The 20,124-nt window shown below is 37.5% G+C and overlaps 1 protein-coding gene and 1 non-coding gene across 2 annotated transcripts in view; both read left to right on the forward strand.

The window, feature by feature from the left end:
* Positions 1-20,124, forward strand: part of CADM4 (cell adhesion molecule 4) — a 512,369-nt gene that overhangs the window by 365,338 nt on the left and 126,907 nt on the right. The window contains exon 2 of the mRNA XM_053691199.1: positions 17,688-17,834. Coding sequence (XP_053547174.1) covers positions 17,688-17,834 — 147 coding nt within the window. The remainder of the gene's footprint in view (positions 1-17,687; positions 17,835-20,124) is intronic.
* LOC128639295 (U6 spliceosomal RNA) lies at positions 4,872-4,978 on the forward strand. The gene has a single exon (XR_008399164.1). It is a non-coding gene; the product is annotated as a U6 spliceosomal RNA (small nuclear RNA).

Here is a 20,124-nt window from a genome sequence, read left to right on the forward strand (position 1 = left end):
TGCGGCCCTCATTCCAGCCCAGCTGGTAGGGGGCAGATTACGATTTTTTCAAAGAAATTTGGATCAATTCGATTCACAATCTTTGGATTCAGAACATTGTTTCACAAGGGTACAGAATAGGCTTCAAGATAAGGCCTCCTGCAAGAAGATTTTTTCTTTCCCGTGTCCCAGTAAATCCAGTGAAGGCTCAAGCATTTCTGAAATGTGTTTCAGATCTAGAGTTGGCTGGAGTAATTATGCCAGTTCCAGTTCTGGAACAGGGGCTGGGGTTTTACTCAAATCTCTTCATTGTACCAAAGAAGGAGAATTCCTTCAGACCAGTTCTGGATTTAAAAATATTGAATCATTATGTAAGGATACCAACATTCAAAATGGTAACTATAAGGACTATTCTGCCTTTTGTTCAGCAAGGGCATTATATGTCCACAATATATTTACAAGATGCATATCTGCATATTCCGATTCATCCAGATCACTATCAGTTTCTGAGATTCTCTTTCCTAGACAAGCATTACCAGTTTGTGGCTCTGCCGTTTGGCCTAGCAACAGCTCCAAGGATTTTTACAAAGGTTCTCGGTGCCCTTCTGTCTGTAATCAGAGAACAGGGTATTGTGGTATTTCCTTATTTGGACGATATCTTGGTACTTGCTCAGTCTTCACATTTAGCAGAATCTCATACGAATCGACTTGTATTGTTTCTTCGAGAACATGGTTGGAGGATCAATATACCAAAAAGTTCATTGATTCCTCAGACAAGGGTAACCTTTTTAGGTTTCCATATAGATTCAGTGTCCATGACTCTGTCTCTGACAGACAAGAGACGTCTAAAATTGGTTTCAGCTTGTCGAAACCTTCAGTCTCAATCATTCCCTTCGGTAGCCTTATGCATGGAAATTCTAGGTCTTATGACTGCTGCATCGGACGCGATCCCCTTTGCTCGTTTTCACATGCGACCTCTTCAGCTCTGTATGCTGAACCAGTGGTGCAGGGATTATACAAAGATATCTCAATTAATATCTTTAAAACCGATTGTACGACACTCTCTGACGTGGTGGACAGACCACCATCGTTTAGTTCAGGGGGCTTCTTTTGTTCTTCCGACCTGGACTGTGATTTCAACAGATGCAAGTCGGACAGGTTGGGGAGCTGTTTGGGGGTCTCTGACAGCACAAGGGGTTTGGGAATCTCAGGAGGTGAGATTACCAATCAACATTTTGGAACTCCGTGCAATTTTCAGAGCTCTTCAGTCATGGCCTCTTCTAAAGAGAGAGTCGTTCATTTGTTTTCAGACGGACAATGTCACAACCGTGGCATATGTCAATCATCAAGGAGGGACTCACAGTCCTCTGGCTATGAAAGAAGTATCTCGAATACTGGTATGGGCGGAATCCAGCTCCTGTCTAATTTCTGCAGTTCATATCCCAGGTATAGACAATTGGGAAGCGGATTATCTCAGTCGCCAAACGTTACATCCGGGCGAATGGTCTCTTCACCCAGAGGTATTTCTTCAGATTGTTCAAATGTGGGGACTTCCAGAAATAGATCTGATGGCTTCTCATCTAAACAAGAAGCTTCCCAGGTATCTGTCCAGATCCAGGGATCCTCAGGCGGAGGCAGTGGATGCATTGTCACTTCCTTGGAAGTATCATCCTGCCTATATCTTTCCGCCTCTAGTTCTTCTTCCAAGAGTGATTTCCAAGATTCTAAAGGAGTGCTTGTTTGTTCTGCTGGTGGCTCCAGCATGGCCTCACAGGTATGCGGATCTTGTCCGGATGGCCACTTGCCAACCGTGGACTCTTCCGTTAAGACCAGACCTTCTATTGCAAGGTCCTTTTTTCCATCAGGATCTCAAATCCTTAAATTTGAAGGTATGGAGATTGAACGCTTGATTCTCAGTCATAGAGGTTTCTCTGACTCTGTGATTAATACTATGTTACAGGCTCGTAAATCTGTATCTAGGAAGATATATTATCGAATCTGGAAGATTTACATTTCTTGGTGTTTTTCTCATCATTTTTCTTGGCATTCTTTTAGAATTCCTAGAATTTTACAGTTTCTTCAGGATGGTTTGGATAAAGGTTTGTCTGCAAGTTCCTTGAAAGGACAAATCTCTGCTCTTTCTGTTCTTTTTCACAGAAAGATTGCTAGTCTTCCTGATATTCATTGTTTTGTACAAGCTTTGGTTCGTATAAAACCTGTTATTAAGTCAATTTCTCCTCCTTGGAGTTTGAATTTGGTTCTGGGGGCTCTTCAAGCTCCTCCGTTTGAACCTATGCATTCGCTGGACATTAAATTACTTTCTTGGAAAGTTTTGTTTCTTTTGGCCATCTCTTCTGCTAGAAGAGTTTCTGAATTATCTGCTCTTTCTTGTGAGTCTCCTTTTCTGATTTTTCATCAGGATAAGGCGGTGTTGCGAACTTCTTTTAAATTTGTATTTAAGGTTGTGAATTCTAACAACATTAGTAGAGAAATTGTGGTTCCTTCATTGTGTCCTAATCCTAAGAATTCTAAGGAAAGATCGTTGCATTCTTTGGATGTAGTTAGAGCTTTGAAATATGTTGAAGCTACTAAAAATTTCCGAAAGGCTTCTAGTCTATTTGTTATCTTTTCCGGTTCTAGGAAAGGTCAGAAGGCCTCTGCCATTTCTTTGGCGTCTTGGTTAAAGTCTTTGATTCATCATGCTTATGTCGAGTCGGGTAAAACTCCGCCTCAAAGGATTACAGCTCATTCTACTAGGTCAGTTTCTACTTCCTGGGCGTTTAGGAATGAAGCTTCGGTTGATCAGATTTGCAAAGGAGAAACTTGGTCTTCTTTGCATACTTTTACTAAATTCTACCATTTTGATGTGTTTTCTTCTTCTGAAGCAGTTTTTGGTAGAAAAGTACTTCAGGCAGCTGTTTCAGTTTGATTCTTCTGCTTATAATTTCAGTTTTTTTCATTATAAGATTTAAACTTTGTTTTGGGTGTGGATTATTTTCAGCGGAATTGGCTGTCTTTATTTTATCCCTCCCTCTCTAGTGACGCTTGCGTGGAAGATCCACATCATTATCCCATACGTCACTAGCTCATGGACTCTTGCTAATTACATGAAAGAAAACATAATTTATGTAAGAACTTACCTGATAAATTCATTTCTTTCATATTAGCAAGAGTCTATGAGGCCCACCCTTTTTTGTGGTGGTTATGATTTTTTTGTATAAAGCACAATTATTCCAATTCCTTATTTTTGATGCTTTCGCTCCTTTCTTATCACCCCACTTCTTGGCTATTCGTTAAACTGAATTGTGGGTGTGGTGAGGGGTGTATTTATAGGCATTTTGAGGTTTGGGAAACTTTGCCCCTCCTGGTAGGAATGTATATCCCATACGTCACTAGCTCATGGACTCTTGCTAATATGAAAGAAATGAATTTATCAGGTAAGTTCTTACATAAATTATGTTTTTTGACTTTAAAGAGACAAGAAAACCATTAATGTTCTTTTATGATTCAGATAGAGCATACATTTTTTAACAAACATTTTAATTTAATTCTATTATCAAATATTCATTCTATTGGTATCTTTTGTTAAAAAGCAGGGAACGTAAGCTCAGGAGTGTGCACGTGCCTGGAGCACTAAATCACAGCAGATATACAAGAATGTTATTCATTTGCAAGAGCACTAGATGGCAGCACTATTCCCTACCTATTCAACAAAGAATACCATGGAAACAAAGCACATTTGGCAATAGAAGTAAATTGGAGACTTATTTTAAATAGTGTGCTCTGTCTGAATCACACAAGAAAACGTGTGGGTATCATATCCCTTTAAAGGGACATGAAACCCAAATTTATTAATTCACGATTCAGATAGAGCATAGAATTGTAAACAACTTTTCAATTTACTTCTTTTTTTCTAAATTGCTTTATTCTCTTGGTATCCTTTGTTGAAAAAAACATACCTAGGTAGTTTCCGGAGCTCAGAGCTAGCTGCTGATTGGTGGCTGCACATATATGCCCCTAATGATTGGTTTAACGATATGTTCAGCTAGTTCCCAGTAGTGCATTGTTGCTTCTTCAAGAAAGGATACCAAGAGAATGAAGCAAAATTGATAATAGCAGTAAATTGGAAAGTTGTTTACAAATGTATGTTCTATCTGATTCATGAAAGCACACAATTTTTTTTCTTTCATGATTCAGATAGAACATGCAATTTTAAGCAACTCTCTTATTTTACTCCTATTATCAAATTGTCTTTGTTCTCTTGGTATCTTTATTTGAAAAGCAGGAATCTAAGCTTAGGAGCTGGCCCATTTTTGGTTCAGGACCTGGGTAGTGCTTGTTGATTGGTGGCTACATTTATCTGAACCATGAAAGATAAAAAATTGGGTTTCATATCCCTTTTAAGTTATATATATTCTCACTATTTTTGTGTTTACAAAATGTGTATACTTAAATGATAAATCAGATGCTTGATGCAGGTGTAAGATGATATTTCCGCCTGAGGACAGTAAACATTTCTGGGCAGCAATGTACAGTAGGAAACTACCTTAAGATGTCTCATTGACTTCTCTTTAATCTTGCAAAAGCACATACGCGTACTGGCAAGATTACATGATATCGACCATCTCAATTATATATGTTCATTCACTGGAGATTAAAGAAATGCCACGCAAAGATCTTAAGGCAGTTTATTTCTTTCCAATAATGCACATTCCTGCTGCAGTAATAGACGCTTACACTCCTATCAGCTTGTGGGCTACAGCAATATGGACTCATTAAAAAAACAAAACACAATAGTGAAATAACAGTAATTTAATGTCACACAAGCAGTAATGTTACTTTGCTTTGTCATTATGTTTCTTTAACAAAACAAATAAATAAATAAATAAAACGTTCTAGCTTCAGAAGCACATATACTAATATTGGAAAAATACAGATAAGATAAGCGTGGCCCCTGCACAAAGATGACACACAAATTCGTGAAGCTTCCATATTTTTAATACTCAAAAGAAACCATTATCTAGTGACCGATACCTTAGTCCTATACTGTACTACGACATGGTGGTTATATGGGAGTCCCACTAATTGCTTAACTTCCTATTGGATATCTAATTTGGCAGTAATAAACTCATATGAGCTTGAATAATTGGGCCTTTTTTTTTAGACCTGAACTCTTTATTTACTAATGGTATCTTCCATACCTGTAGCATTTGTCTTCTTGTGTGTAATTTTCCGCAGTAGTTTTATTGTTTCTTTTAGTGCCATGTTACTTATGTTATTATACAATGTACGTTTTGCAGTTGTCGTTTTTGGATTAAGCTGCAAATATCCTCCTTCACCCTTTCTATATCATGCAGCAGGAACAGTGAAAACGTTATTTTAAAATGAATATTGTATCTGGCCACTTTGAAATGGCTGCCAAGCTCAGCCCACTGATGACATCGCGATCTGGGCTGCATCTAGGCACTCTGCTAAATAGCATTGACAGTCTGTTGAATCCAACTAGTGAGCCTTTGTGATTGGATGCCATATGCAGCCCAGATCATGATGTCATCAGTGGACTGAGCTTGGCAGCCATTTCAATATGGCCAGAAACAATATTCACTTTAAAATAACTTTTTTACCATTCCTGCTGCAGGATATAGAAAAGGTGCAGGAGGCTGTGTGCAGCTTTATCTAATGTAAGACTTTAAGACGACCAAGATGTAGACTGTTCCTTTAATTGAGTTGCCTTTTGGATCTTTTTTGTACAGAGAATTAATTTTCCCAACTACTTCTTCTTTGATAAAGCCATAGTTTGGCATAAACAGACTTTCAGTGTTATCTAGATAGAATATTTTAGTAATCCTAGGCCAGCCATGACTATTTTCCACGTTTTTATCTGTTGTATACTTGATTCTTTGTATTTTACTTTATTTTTAATAAAGATTAAAATATAAAAATAAATAAATCAATCAAAGGCAGAAATGTTATAGCCACTAAAAAGTACTGGAGGGTCACTGGGACCAAAGTGGGACTCCCTTGATCTATCACTTATTACTTGTGATAACGTTTTTGGGTGCTTTTAACAATTTCGATTTCTAATTAGTAACCATTAAAACAACAGGATCACGCTTGAAGAAGCCCTTATTTTATCTCGCACAGTAATAACACAGCTGGGAGATGTAATCACACGTGTTAACGCCGGATGATATACATTCATGTCTTGCAATACAACAACTGGAGCAAAAATGTTGCTTTTTACCATCTTTATACAAGCAAGCTGGGAATATGAAATGTTTGCTTTCCCCTCTCCTCCGCCCGCTCTTCACCTATCCCCTCCTAATTCTCTTTTGTCATCCATTTTATGTTTTCCTCTGTCTGTAACGTAATCTCTAACCATCACCTATTTCTCACTCTACCTACTCACACCTCCTGACCCACTTCATCTCTATAATGTTTCATCTTTCTCTGCTGATATTTATCCCACTAACAAGTCCTCCCTCCTCCTTCTTGCTCCTTTCCCTGATTATCTTTTAATGTATACACCTCTTGTTATCCTCAGTATTATATCAGACCCAGTTCACCTTCCTCCCACCCTCCTCTTACAACGTATTCACCATTTCTTTCTCTGGGGCCGAATGTGCGGGCGGACATGATCTGCTGTAGCAAATCATGTCCGCCACACATCGATAAAGGCCAACAGCATACGCATTTATCATTGCACAAACATTTCACTAAAAATGCTTGGGCAATGTATGTGATCAGGCGCATTGCTGTCCACCGCCTCAGATGTGGCGGACGAATTAAGGAGCAGCGGTCTTAAGACCGCTACATCTTAATTCCTGTTTCCAGCAAGCCTGAAGGCTCGCGCGGAAACAGCTGCATTGGGCCAATACGGGGCATGGTAAATCGCCCCCTCTGTCTCTTCTTCTTTCAAATGTAATGTAAGTTTAGAGACCTCTTTTGGTTATTTTACATTTATTTTATTTCTGGTGTCTACAGGCTTGAGGCCTATGTCTATTTGAAGCTTGGTGATCTTAGTTACTCTTAAAGGGACACAAAACCCAAATGTTTTCTTTCATGATTTCGGTAGAGAATACAATCTTAAACAACATTCTAATTTACTCCTATTATCAAATTTGCTTTATTCTTTAGATATCATTTGTTGAAGAAATAGCAATGCACAGGCATCTGTGTTCAGCCACCAATCAGCAGCTACTGAGCCTATCTAGGTATGCTTTTCAGTAAAGGATATCAAGAGAGTGAAGCAAATAAGATAATAGAAGTAAATTAGAAAGTTGATTAAAATTGTATTCTATCTTAACCATAAAACAAAAAGAATTGTGTTTCGTGTTTCATGTCCCTTTAATTACTATACATGTGTATGATATCATGGGCTAGACCAAAGAATATGAGAAACATGAAATGCTGTACATCTGTATGTGCAAAATGTATATTAAGACCCATGGCCTGATGACCTAAACTTCTCCGCTTTGGCGAGGTGATCTAATACGTCTCGTTGCTACCTCAAGGTCAATCAAAGACTTTTAAAAAGGCAATTTTTTTCTTGAGAGTTGTTTCTTGTTGTATGCAGAGTTCTGGGTGTGAAGGAGACACCTACATTGCAAAATATTGCTAAAAAAAGCCTGAAAGATTTGGCGAGATTTCTCTCCATGCCGGCGAGTTTTTAATCAGATGGTCCCCAGACAGAAAGTAATGATAGAGAAATCTTAACCTTGCAGAAGGCTAAAATATTAAAGCCTCGGATCAAGCATCGATTTAAAACATTTTAATGGTAAAAAAAAAACAATGTCCTGGAATCCATAGTATTTTTTTATAAAAACTTGGTAAATACTGCAAATTTTATATATCAGGTGTTCCAGTATTTATTTTTTGGTTCCTGTATGTGGCTGATGTATATTTAAATAGTAATTTTAAGAATAATATTTAAAAGCAGAAACATGCATTATTCCAATGCCAATACATTATTTGAAATACATATTTGAAACCAAATGGTTTATCAATGTAAAGCACAATCTTAACCCCTTAAAAAAACAGTTTACCCAATAATTTTCTCCTCTTTAATTTTTGTTCCCACTGATCCATTTTATCAGCTGGAGTGTATTACACAGTGTACAAGTAACTCCTTTACCATTATTTTGGCATTTGAAATAGCTGGCTTAGCTTGTGGTATCCCCACCTTTACTGAAGGTTTCTATACTGGAGCCTACGCTATTGATAAGCGTATTTGTCCACAGCCAGAGAATAAATTACACTCCCAGTGGGGTGCAGTATGGTTAAGTAATAAAAATATAATTTCCAATTGTTCTAAGTATTGGGCTTTGGTTTACAAACAGATATAAGGTAAGGAAGCAATTGTGTTAACACAAAGTGATAACATACTGAGATATAATTTTACCACCAAGTTCAACCCATTGTAATAGGCTGTGGTTTCAAATCACAAAACCAGCTATTCCATATACACAAATAAACCTGAAAATGCAATTTCTCATACATTGTGGTATAACAAGTAATTGGAAATACATTAATTGAAAAACATTTTTACAGTGTCCCTTTAACTTCCATACGCCTAGATTACGAGTTTTGAGCACTATAGGGAAATTAACAAACGCAACAAAAGTGGCGTTATTTAACCCCCTATAGTGCAGCCATTACAAGTTTTAAAAAACACCGCTTGTGCGGGCGATATGGTGGTTTTAAGCTCAATACCGCACCAAAAACAAGCGCTGTTTTGACGTGCTCGTGCACGCTTTCCCCATAGATATCAATGGGGAGAGAGCGGGTCAGAAAAAAGTCTAACACCTCTTCAACCTTCACCCCGGCTGCGAAGTCCTCATCCAAGCGGCGAGAAGTCTTCATCTAGACGGCCTCTTCAATCTTCATCCAGACGGCATCTTCTTTCTTGATCCCGGCGATTCATCATCCAATAGAATTAGAGCTGCTTAAATCCTATTGGCTGATTCAAATTTTTCTGCCAATAGGAATGCAAGGGACACCATCTTGGATTGCGTACTTTGCATTGAAGATTCAGTGTATGGTGGCGACCGTATGAAGAGGATGCTCCGTGCCGGATGTCTTCAGGATGGACCGGCTCCGTGCCGCCGGGATCAAGATAGAAGATGCCGTCTGGATGAAGATTGAAGAGGCTGTCTAGATGAAGACTTCTTGCCGCTTGGATGAGGACTTCGCAGCCGGGGTGATGGTTGAAGAGGCCACCTGGATGAAGATTTCTCGCCGTATGGATGAGGACTTCTCTGCCGGGATGAAGATCATTCAAGCGGGACTTCAAAAACTGTAAGTGGATCGTAGGGGGTTAATGTTAAGTTGTTGTTTTTTAAGGGTTTTTTGGGTGTTTTTTTTTTTAGTCTAGAGTTTGGGCATGTAAAAGAGCTAAATACCCTTTTAAGAGCAATGCCCATCCAAATGCCCTTTTCAGGGCAATGGGTAGCTTAGGTTTTTGTTAGAGTTAGTTTTTTTTATTTTGGGGGGTTGGTTGGGTGGTGGGTTTTACTGTTGGGGGGGGGTCTTTGTGATTTTTTTTTTTACAGGTAAAAGAGCTGTTTAACTTAAGGCAATGCCCTACAAAAGGCCCTTTTAAGGGTTATTGGTAATTTATTGTAGGCTAGGTTTTTTTATTTTAGGTGGGCTTTTTTATTTTGATAGGGCTATTAGATTAGGTGTAATTCTTTTTTATTTTTGATAATTTCGTTTGTTATTTTTCGTAATTTAGTGTTTGTTATTTTTTGTTGGATTAGATCATTTGTAATTAGATACTTTGTAATTTTTATAGTAGTGTTAGGATTTTTTTAATGTGTATTTTAGTTTATTTAATTGGTAGTTAGTTTAATTTTAGTTTAATAATTATATTAGTTTAATTGTTAGTTTAAACTTAGTTTTTTTAATTTCACTGGTAAGTTTAAATTAAATTTAAGATAGGGAAATTGTAATTTTAATATAACGTTAGGGGGCATTAGGTTTAGAGGTTACTAGCTTAAATTAGTTTATTGCGATGTGGGGGGCTTTGGGTTTTGGGGTTAATACTTTAATTTATTATATTTCGTTGTGGGGGGCTTGCAGTTTAGGGGTAAATAGGTTTATTATAGTGGCGGCAGTGTAGGGCTTAATAACTTTAATATACTGGGGGCGATGTGGGCGGACGGCAGATTAGGGGTTAATAATATTTAAATAGAGTTTGCAATGCTGGAGGGCGGCGGTTTAGGGGTTAATAACTTTAGTATAGTTTTGACAATGTCGGGGAGCAGCGGAATAGGGGTTAATACATTTTTTTACTGGCAGCGATGTCGGGAGCAGCAGATTACAGGTTAATAATTTAATATAGTGTTTGCGATGCGGGAAGGCCTCAGTTTAGGGGTTAATAGGTAGTTTATGGGTGTTAGTGTACTTTGTAGCAGTTTAGTTATGAGTTTTATGTTACAGCTTTGTAGCGTAAAACTCATAACTACTGACTTTAGATGGCGTTACGGATCTTGTCGTTTTAGAGTGTAACGCTCGCTTTTTAGCCTCCCATAAAAACTCTTAATATCAGCGCTATTAAATCCCATTAAAAAACGTAATTTTTACGAGTGTGGTATTGACGTTGCTAAAAGGCTTGCGGTACACCTATATGTATATATATGGCTGCATTAGGGAAAATGATGCGGTATGGCCCATAACGCTGCTATTTGAGTCATAATGCTCAACTCATGATCTAGCTGATTATGATCTACAAAACGCTGCTATGCAACTTCAAATGAGTTTGTCTGATATGCTGCCCTCTACTGTTCAATTGTGTTAGCACTTTTCAGTGTATTAATAGATAAGATGTATGTTTATCACAATCCCTCTGCATATTGCATTTAATGTTTGGTAGACGTATCCCTTTAAGGGTAGAAGCTATATTTTGTAAACTTGTATTTGTAAACTTAGTCAGATATTCTGTATATATCCATATTTCTGCTCAACCACCAACATTTTCACTGTGACATCCCAAAATATTGCTTTAGAGTTGTTGAACAGAGTAGTTTTTCTGTTGTCAAAAATATTTTGCTTTGCTGCAGTCTAAAGCTGAAAGTTAATAAACTAGTAATGTGTGAGAATTAACACCCAAACCTCCCTCAGTGGTACTGTTCAGCCATCTTGAATATAAGTGGTTTTGTCTTTAGCTACCTAGATTTCTGAGCTTTTATTACGATTATGAGGTCTTTATATCTTTTTTGAAGGTCTCATTATGAAAGGAGCCTTCAAATCTGTTAAAAACCAGATGTACAACTCTGATACAAGAAGAGGAATGAGAAGGAAAGTGTTTCCCATTTCATTTACACTACTCCTTGGCAGGGCATAATTGCCTTATTTGCATTTGTTACAAGTCTAAAGTCAGAGGTCTGGCTAATTCTGCTAGATTCTGAGGTAAAAGAGACCTCCGCTACTAATCAGTATGAACCTCTTCTGTGCTTGATACAGGGACATAATGCATAGAACAATGTAGCATGCATTTATAAAACAAGTAGATGTTCCCCTGAGCTATTATAAGGGGTACAGCGCTGCGGAATATGATGGCTCTTCATAAATAAAGTATAATAATGATAATATAGGAGCCTTTTAATAACCATTGTAACAGACAGAAACTAATGTATTGAGGAACTGGCTATCCTATAGGGAGAAACATTGGACTAGACGACAAGTGGTGCGGTAACGGTAGCACGCACAAGATATCGGGCTCATTGATTTGCGTGCATATTACTAGTTTAAAATATACACATTTGCTCGGGCATTTTAATTTAACACGTGTCATGTTAGTGCAAACGAAGACCTCACATAAAGTGTTAGACATAAAATAAAAGTTGCACCAAATGCAATATAAATACATTAAAATAAACCGTTACACTTCTATAAACACCATCTGATAAAAACATATTCATAAATATATTAATAAAAATATTTTATAAGGGTTTAAAGGCATATGATATATTGTCATGTATTTGACTACAAAGTGATATACACCAATAAAGGGTTATTAAGTACTAATGGAGAGTGCGTGTCCCTAGGAAATTCTGTATCTAAATTATTTGACTTGCATCCCGGCTGTTGTGTAATGAGGAGGTGTGTGTTGGGTCCCATACTGTGACTTATATATATATATATATATTTATATATATATATATATTTTTATTTATTTATTACTGTGTATTTACTATATATATTGAACATTCCAATGCTCTTTAAATAGGGGAAAATGTTCTTTGTATTTTTAAATTGATATTCCTATATATATATCTGTATATACTCTAGCTATACCTGTATATTTTTTTTCTACGTGAAGAACATTGGAATGTAAAATATGCGTAACGTGCTTCGGGTTTTTGGTTAAGCGTACATGAAGAATTAGTTATCCTAATATTAACAATTCATTCATTTATATTAATAATTAATCTAAATAACTATTGTAGATGTGCTAAAATATTCTAAAAATATCCCTAGAATATTTATGTATATAATTTATGTATATTTTACAGTATGTATAATAATTATTTATTCAATATTTTATATTTAATTTTTATATAACTTGCGTTAACCCGACACTGCGTTAGACTTAAAGCGGGCAACACATATTTTAGATTACAATGTTCTTCACATAGAATTTTTTTTATTTTTATTTAAAAAAAAAAATATATATATATATATATATATATATATATACTGTATATATAATATATCTCTGATAATGTTAATGTAAAATGTATACATATATCTATATTAATAGATATATATAGTTATAGGAATATATAGATATGTATAGAAATATTTATTTAAAATGAAAATAAAATGTTACTGTATGTGAAGAACGTTGGAATGTGAAATATTAATAACTCTTGTCGGGTTAGTGATATCTAAAGTCCTGAAGTTAGAACACGTGCAAAAGTTTTACTTTCAACTTGTAATACGAGCGCTAACACGCACAAAATCTTCACTTCTGGCTATCGGAATCCTGAATGAAAAAAATTGCCCCTTTGAAATTGTATGACGCAAATTCTGTAGCATATAGAGTACTAATAGAACCTAATGAAATTGCACTCACTTTGTAGGTTAGAGCCCTTTTCCAAACCCTAATGTTAACAGTTGGGGGCCCATTTACCAAAGGGCTTGCGGACCTGATCCGACACTGTGGATCAGGTCCGCAAGACCTCGCTAAATGCGGAGAGCAATACGCTCTCCGCATTTAACATTGCACCAGCAGCTCACAAGAGCTGCTGGTGCAACGCCGCCCCCTGCTGACTCGCGGCCAATCGGCCACCAGCAGGGAGGTGTCAATCAACCCGATCGTATTCGATCGGGTTGATTTCCGGCGATTTCTGTCCGCCTGCTCAGAGCAGGCGGACAGGGTTATGGAGCAGCGGTCTTTAGACCGCTGCTTCATAACTTGTGTTTCTGGCGAGTCTGAAGACTCGCCAGAAACACGGCCCTTCAAGCTCCATACGGAGCTTGATAAATGGGCCTGTTGGAGTTGAGAATTTTTGTGATTTGCTGAGTTGATAGACCTTTTCTATGGAATGGTGTGTGGGAACGCTGGTAATTTTTTATTTTTATCCTTACAATTCTAGAGCTGATATTGCACTGTAAAATGAAATGCACTCTCTGGAGGTTATAACTGCTCTTCCTAGTGATGAGCCATTGTTGTGCTTGGACACTCCTAATTTCCTCAAAGGTAGTTTGGGAACTTTTGGTCAGAAAACTCAAATAACAGGAATGTTTAAAATAATTCCAAGTGCACAAGAAATACTCAGTTTATGATGTTTATTGATAATCTTTATCCATTGGTAGGGTTGCCATATTGCCACTTTAAGGCGGACACGTGAAAAATGCACATGCCATGGTTCTTAGAATGGAAAATGATTGAAACATTTCTTTAAACAACCCCTGACATGTATTTTTGTGTGTGTCCTCTCTTAAAGCAGCAATATGGCAACCCTATCCATAGGTCTCTAAGTTCTTAGTTACAGATTGTTACTTCACAGATCAACAGTCACAAAGTGTGACTTAGTTAAACAATTAAAGGCACATGAAACTCAAATTCTTTCTTTCACAATTCGGATAGAGCATACAATTTTAAACAACTTTCCAATTCACTTCTATCATTTAATTTGCATCGTTCTCTTGATATCCTTTGTTGAAAATCATATCTAGGTAGTTTCAGGAGCCGCAAAGCACTATTGGGAGTTAGTTGCTGATTAGTGGCTGCACATATATTCCTCTTGTCATGGTTCACCTGGTGTGATCAGCCAGGTCCAGTAGTGCATTGCTGCTCCTTCAACAAAGGACAAAAATATAAGTAAGCACATTTAATAATAGAAGTACATTGGAAAGTTGATTAAAATTGTATGCTCTATCTGAATCACAAAATATTTTTTTGGGGTTTCATGTCCCTTTAAGTTCTGTGTTATCTTACCTGAGCCACAGGTAAAACATTTATAGAGAATCTTTAGCCTTGTCAGGTCTTCAGGCACCTGGTACTCCTATATTTGAACTTTTTTTAGGTTAACCCTTTATGATACAGGGTTTGCAAAGGACATGAAATGGACTTTTCAAGCAAGTGATACTTTACCTTAGCTCCAGAGGACTATTTTGTTTGAATAATGTCAAAAACTGTTGAGTATGAATGGTAAAGTAATAGTTTTTTTTTAAACTTTATTGAAGTCTTTTATTGACGTCACATAATATTATGTGACAAAGTTTGTTAATAGAGAGGTAAAGTAATATTGTTGGTGTTCTCCAATCATCCTTTTAGATGGATAATGTTCAGAGTAAAATTTCCCAACCTCCATTTGATTAATAAGAAGATTGTAGGGTAATTGAGAAAAAATAAGAATGAGGAAAATTACAAAGAAAAGTGAGAGGAAGAAAAAAACTCATGCAAAATAAGTGCAAGGGAAAAATGGGTTGTGGAAAGATAATGAAATTGAGGTAGAGAAAGATGAGTCTGAAAATGTTTTTATGGGTTTTATTACAAGAGGATTTAACACTCGGTCTTCAGTGTAAATATAAAGTAATATGACTCAGAACTGAATATTGAATTCTGAGCCACAGAGAAATGTTCAAGGTCTCTTATAAATATACAAAAAAAGCACAGTACTTAGAAACTGTCATCACCTTATCTAGTATGTGACTGTTACACTAGCAGGGTATAGTGGTTCTAATTCACATAATGGATCATGTTTTCTTCCATAATGGTATACAAAGAATAACAGCAAATTCAGTTTAATTTCTTTTCTTTTTTTTTTTTTTGGATGAATACTGCTAGTTTGATTAAAGGAACATAAAAACGTAAAACGTGAAATAACTCAAGGCATTTCCATATTAAAGGGACATGAAACCCAAAATGTATCTTTCATGATTCAGATAGAGAATACAATTTTAAACAGTGTTCCATTTTACTTCTATTATCTAATTTGCTTAATTCTTCAGGCATCCTTTGTTGAAGAAATAGCAATGCACATGGGTGAGCCAATCACAAGAAACATCTGTGCAGCCACCAATCGGCAGCTACTGGGCATATTTATATGTGCTTTTCAACAAAGGATATCAAGAGAATGAAGCAAACTAGATAATATAAGTAAATTGGATAATTGTTTAAAATTGCCTGCTCTTTCAGAATCATGAAAGAAAAAAATGTGGGTTTCATGTCCCTTTATATAGAATTTTTTTTTCCATTGGCAAAAATAAGTTCTAGTAAAAGTTATTGTTTCAGTCATAGTTTTTACTGGGCATGGAGCACATGTATATTTAAATCCCACATCTGCTCAGTGAGCCAGTAGTTTCATGTATCTGTCAGTAATGATATAACTTGGGTCGCCAATAATTGCTCTCTACACAGGAATGGAATATGTGCATATGCTCAGTGCACAGTAAAAAGATCACTGAAATAGTTAAAAACGTTACTAGAAACATTTTACATAATACGTGTCCTGCAAAAAATGCTTTTATCCAAAACTGAAATTCATTCGTGAGCATTTTGAGTTTTATGCCCCCTTAATATATTTACACTGGTGATAAATGACAATGACATTGTTATAAGTTTAGTCCATTATATGTCCCCATCAGCGCCCCTCTTTCTCTATTCCCTTTCTGCAGGCTGGCAGGTCATTTTTCACAGCCCGCCATAGGTGTGCGTGGATTGGCGCTTCACTAGAGCAGAGAACCTGTGACACTAAGATTTAGGGTATTTGTATATAATAGCTATATCAGTGAGAGAGCCTCTCAGGTGAATTGGAATCTGGATGAAGATCCTTTATTAGCCCTGGTTAATCAGCCTTTTGGCTGTGCTATTAAGAGACTTTTCCCTTGTGCAGTTATGTGACACACGTCTTGTAGCAGGATGTATGGAGCTCTTTTTGTGACTGTCACTTCTGCGCTTCTCTTAGGGTCAAATAAAACTTCAGCCTAAATCTCCCAGCTAACGATCTGTGTCAGTGTAAAGACCTTGGTTAACGAGCTTCTTCGGTTTGACACAGCTCCAGCTGAAAATCATCACAAATGTCAAAGAAAACTCCTCATGGTGATGCTTAGTTATAAATAGAGCTCTATTCACCGCTCTGCTTTATATTATTTCACCTCCTGTTACTTTCTTTTACCATCTGTACCTGTCTAGCATCCAATCCTCTATTTCTGACCCCCTCTGTGACTTTACAAAACTTCTTCTTTCTTTATCAACTCTTTTTTTATCTTCATCATTTCCACTCTTTGTGATTCTTCTTTGTATCCCTCAACTACGTTCCACTCTCTGTCTCACCGCTAAAGATTTCTCAGCAACTTGTATCCCTTTCTCACACCTGCCCCTTTCTTTCATTTTATTTGTCCTCCACTTCCAGACCCAGATATTTTAACTTCATTCAAACCCTTTTGGCTAAGTGTAAATCTTTTGACCCATCAAGGGCAATTTCTCTCGCCATCTATAACTTTCCTTTTCTATGTGTCTCACCCCTCTAGTTAATAGGAGTCTTCGTCACCCCTCATAACACTTTCACTTTCTCACATCATGTACGTTTGTGGCTGAGACAGGCTCCCAAAAAGTTATTTTGCTCATGCAATCTAATTTCATGAATTTTGAAGCACAATTATTTGTATATATTCAGTGCCTCCTTACTGAGGGCCTGATGATCAATAACTTACCGGCATGGAGAGAAAATATACAACGTCTTTGTTTTTGTTTTGTTTTTTTGCTTTCCTTTAGCACTATATTGAAATGTGTGTATCTCCTTCATATCCAGGGCCTGATATTCAAAACCTTGATGGCATGGAGAGAAATCACACAATATATTTCTAGACCTTGTATTGTAATGTAGAGGCCTCTGTTTCAAATAAAGAACACCACATAGCAACCCAAACATGTCTCAAGTTAAAATTTGTGTTTCTAAATTTATTTTAAGGGCCTCACCGTACCAACGAGACTTCTTAGATCATCTCACCGGATCAGCGAGGTTTTAAATATCAGGCCTTCAGTACCCTGAATTGATAATCACATCTGAAGCTGAAATTTTCCTCCCTTAAATGATTTAAGAGGCTTTACAGTACTAATAAGGCTGCGTTAGATAATCTCGCCAGAGCAGAGAGTTTTAAATCATTGTTTCCCAAATGATGGACTCTTGTACTTTGTATAATCCTTACAGCATATACTTAATAGACTTATACCTGTACCATTCTCTGTTTTGCAGTTTTCTCTCAAGAAGTTCAAGCTGAAAATGTCACAGTGGTGGAGGGCGGTATGGCGGAAATCAGCTGCCGGCTACATCAGTATGATGGCTCCATTGTGGTTATCCAGAATCCTTCAAGACAAACACTCTTTTTTAATGGCACACGGGGTAAGCAATGAGACTGATATTAACCTTTCTAGAGGAATGAAAGATTCTATAGACCTGCTAGTACATATTATTATTAAAAAAATTTCATGTGATGTGAAATAAGCTGAGGGTCTGATATATCTAGGTGACATAGGATCAACAGACAGATTTCATTTACTATGTGTGGGATATAACTTACCTAACGTGTGATGTTTGCAAATAAGAGTGAGCAGAGGGTGTTTAGGAACAGAAGAGGTTAAATGTTACAGTTTAACATAATGACACCCTTCCTGTCTGCACAAACCAGTCTAATTCTATCCCACTTCTAATTTTATCCAAACATCTGCAGCATGACTTCAATAGCTGTAACTTCAGCAAAAAAGAGAAATGGAGGGGGGTTGAAGAGTTGGAGATGAGAGATAAAGAGAGCATGCATAAAGAGAATGGTGAGAGACTAGAGAGCGTCAGGAGAGGGAAAAAGCAAGACAGATTGTGAGAGTGAGGAGGAAGAACAGACAATCTGGAGATGGAAAAAGCAATGGAATAATGACAGTGAAGGAGAGGGGGAAATGGAAGAGAACAGCTAATAGAAGGAAAAGGCAAAAGAGCATTGTGGAAGTGCAGATGAAGAATAAATATTTATTTAAAAGGAAAAAAAGGTGTAAAAAGGAGTTGATCATGGGATAGTAGAGAAAATATGGGTGAAAGGAGTTATAGACTTGTGGAGTCCATCATCACTTGATACTACACTTAGGCAAACAGACATTGATATTAAAGATATACTAATCCTAATTGCAGCTTTAAAGGAGATGTAGATAAAAGGGAATAGAGAGAGACTAGTGGAAGGGAAATAGATAGACTGATGTGGAGGGGGTAGATAGATGGTAGAAAAAAGGTAGACAGGTAAGGGGAGAGATTCAGAGGAAAAACATAATTTATGCTTACCAGATAAATTCTGTTCCTTTCTGGCAGGGAGAGTCCACAACTTAATTCCTTACTGTTGGGAAATACAACACCTAGTCACCAGGAGGAGGCAAAGACACCCCAGCCAAAGGCTTAAATATCCCATCCACTTCCCCTATCCCCAGTCATTCTGCAGAGGAAACAAGGAAAAGTAGGAGAAACATCAGGGTATAAAAGGTGCCAGAAGAAATAATAAAAAAGAGGGCCGCCCATCAAGGAAAGGAATTTATCTGTTAAGCATAAATTAGGTTTTTCTTCCATAAGGCAGGGAGAGTCCACAACTTCATTCCTTAATGTTGGGAAAACTATACCCAAGCTCCAAAAGACACTGAATGAATTACGGGAGGGAACAGAAAAAAGAGGCGGACCCAATTCTGAGGGCACCACAGCCTGCAAAACTTTTCTCCCGAAAGCTGCTTCAGCCGAAGCAAAAACACAAAACTTGTAAAATTTAGAAAGTGTTTAAGGAGGACCAGGTAGCCACCTTACAAATCTAATCCATAGAGGCTTTGTTCTTAAAAGCCCAGGAGGAAGCCACTGCTCTAGTCGAATGAGCCGTTATACTCTCAGGAGGCTGTTGTCCCGCTGTCTCAAAAGCTAAGCGGATGACACTCCTCAACCAGGAAGATAGAGAAGTCGTAGTAGCCTTCCTCCCCTTACTCTTCCCTGTAAAGACAACAAAGAGGAAGATTGTCTGAACTCCTTTAGTAGCCTGAAGATAAAACTTCAAGGCACGAACCACATCCAGATTGTGAAGCAAACTTTCCTTCGCTAAAGAAGGATTAGGACACAAGGAAGGAACAACAATCTCTTGATTGATGTTGCGATCCGACACTACCTTAGGAAGGAATCCTAATTTAGTACGTAAAACCATCTTATTCGCATGGAAAACAAGAAAAGGGGGGGTCACATTGCAAAGCAGAAATCTCAGAAACTCTGCGTCCAGAAGCAATAGCCAACAAAAAGAGAACCTTCCAGGATAATTTAATGTCAACAGTATGCATGGGCTCAAATGGAGCTTGCTGCAAAACACAAAGAACAAGATTGAGGCTCCAAGGAGCCCCCGATCTAAACACAGGTCTAATCCTAGTTGGAGCCTTGACAAAGGACTGCACACCCGGAAGCTCAGCCAACCTCTTCTGCACTAACACAGACAGGGCCAAGATCTGTCCCTTCAGGGAACTAGCAGATAAACCTTTCTCCAGTCCATCCTGGCAACCATAACCTTGTGCCAAGAAAAACCATGCTTTTCACACCAGGTCCCTGCGACAAGGTAACTTCCATGGAGGAGATGAGGACATCCCCACCAGATTCGCAAACCACGGCCACAATGGAGCAATCAGAATCA

The sequence above is a fragment of the Bombina bombina genome, chromosome 8, assembly GCF_027579735.1.
Source record: "Bombina bombina isolate aBomBom1 chromosome 8, aBomBom1.pri, whole genome shotgun sequence".
Classification (NCBI taxonomy): Eukaryota; Metazoa; Chordata; class Amphibia; order Anura; family Bombinatoridae; genus Bombina; species Bombina bombina.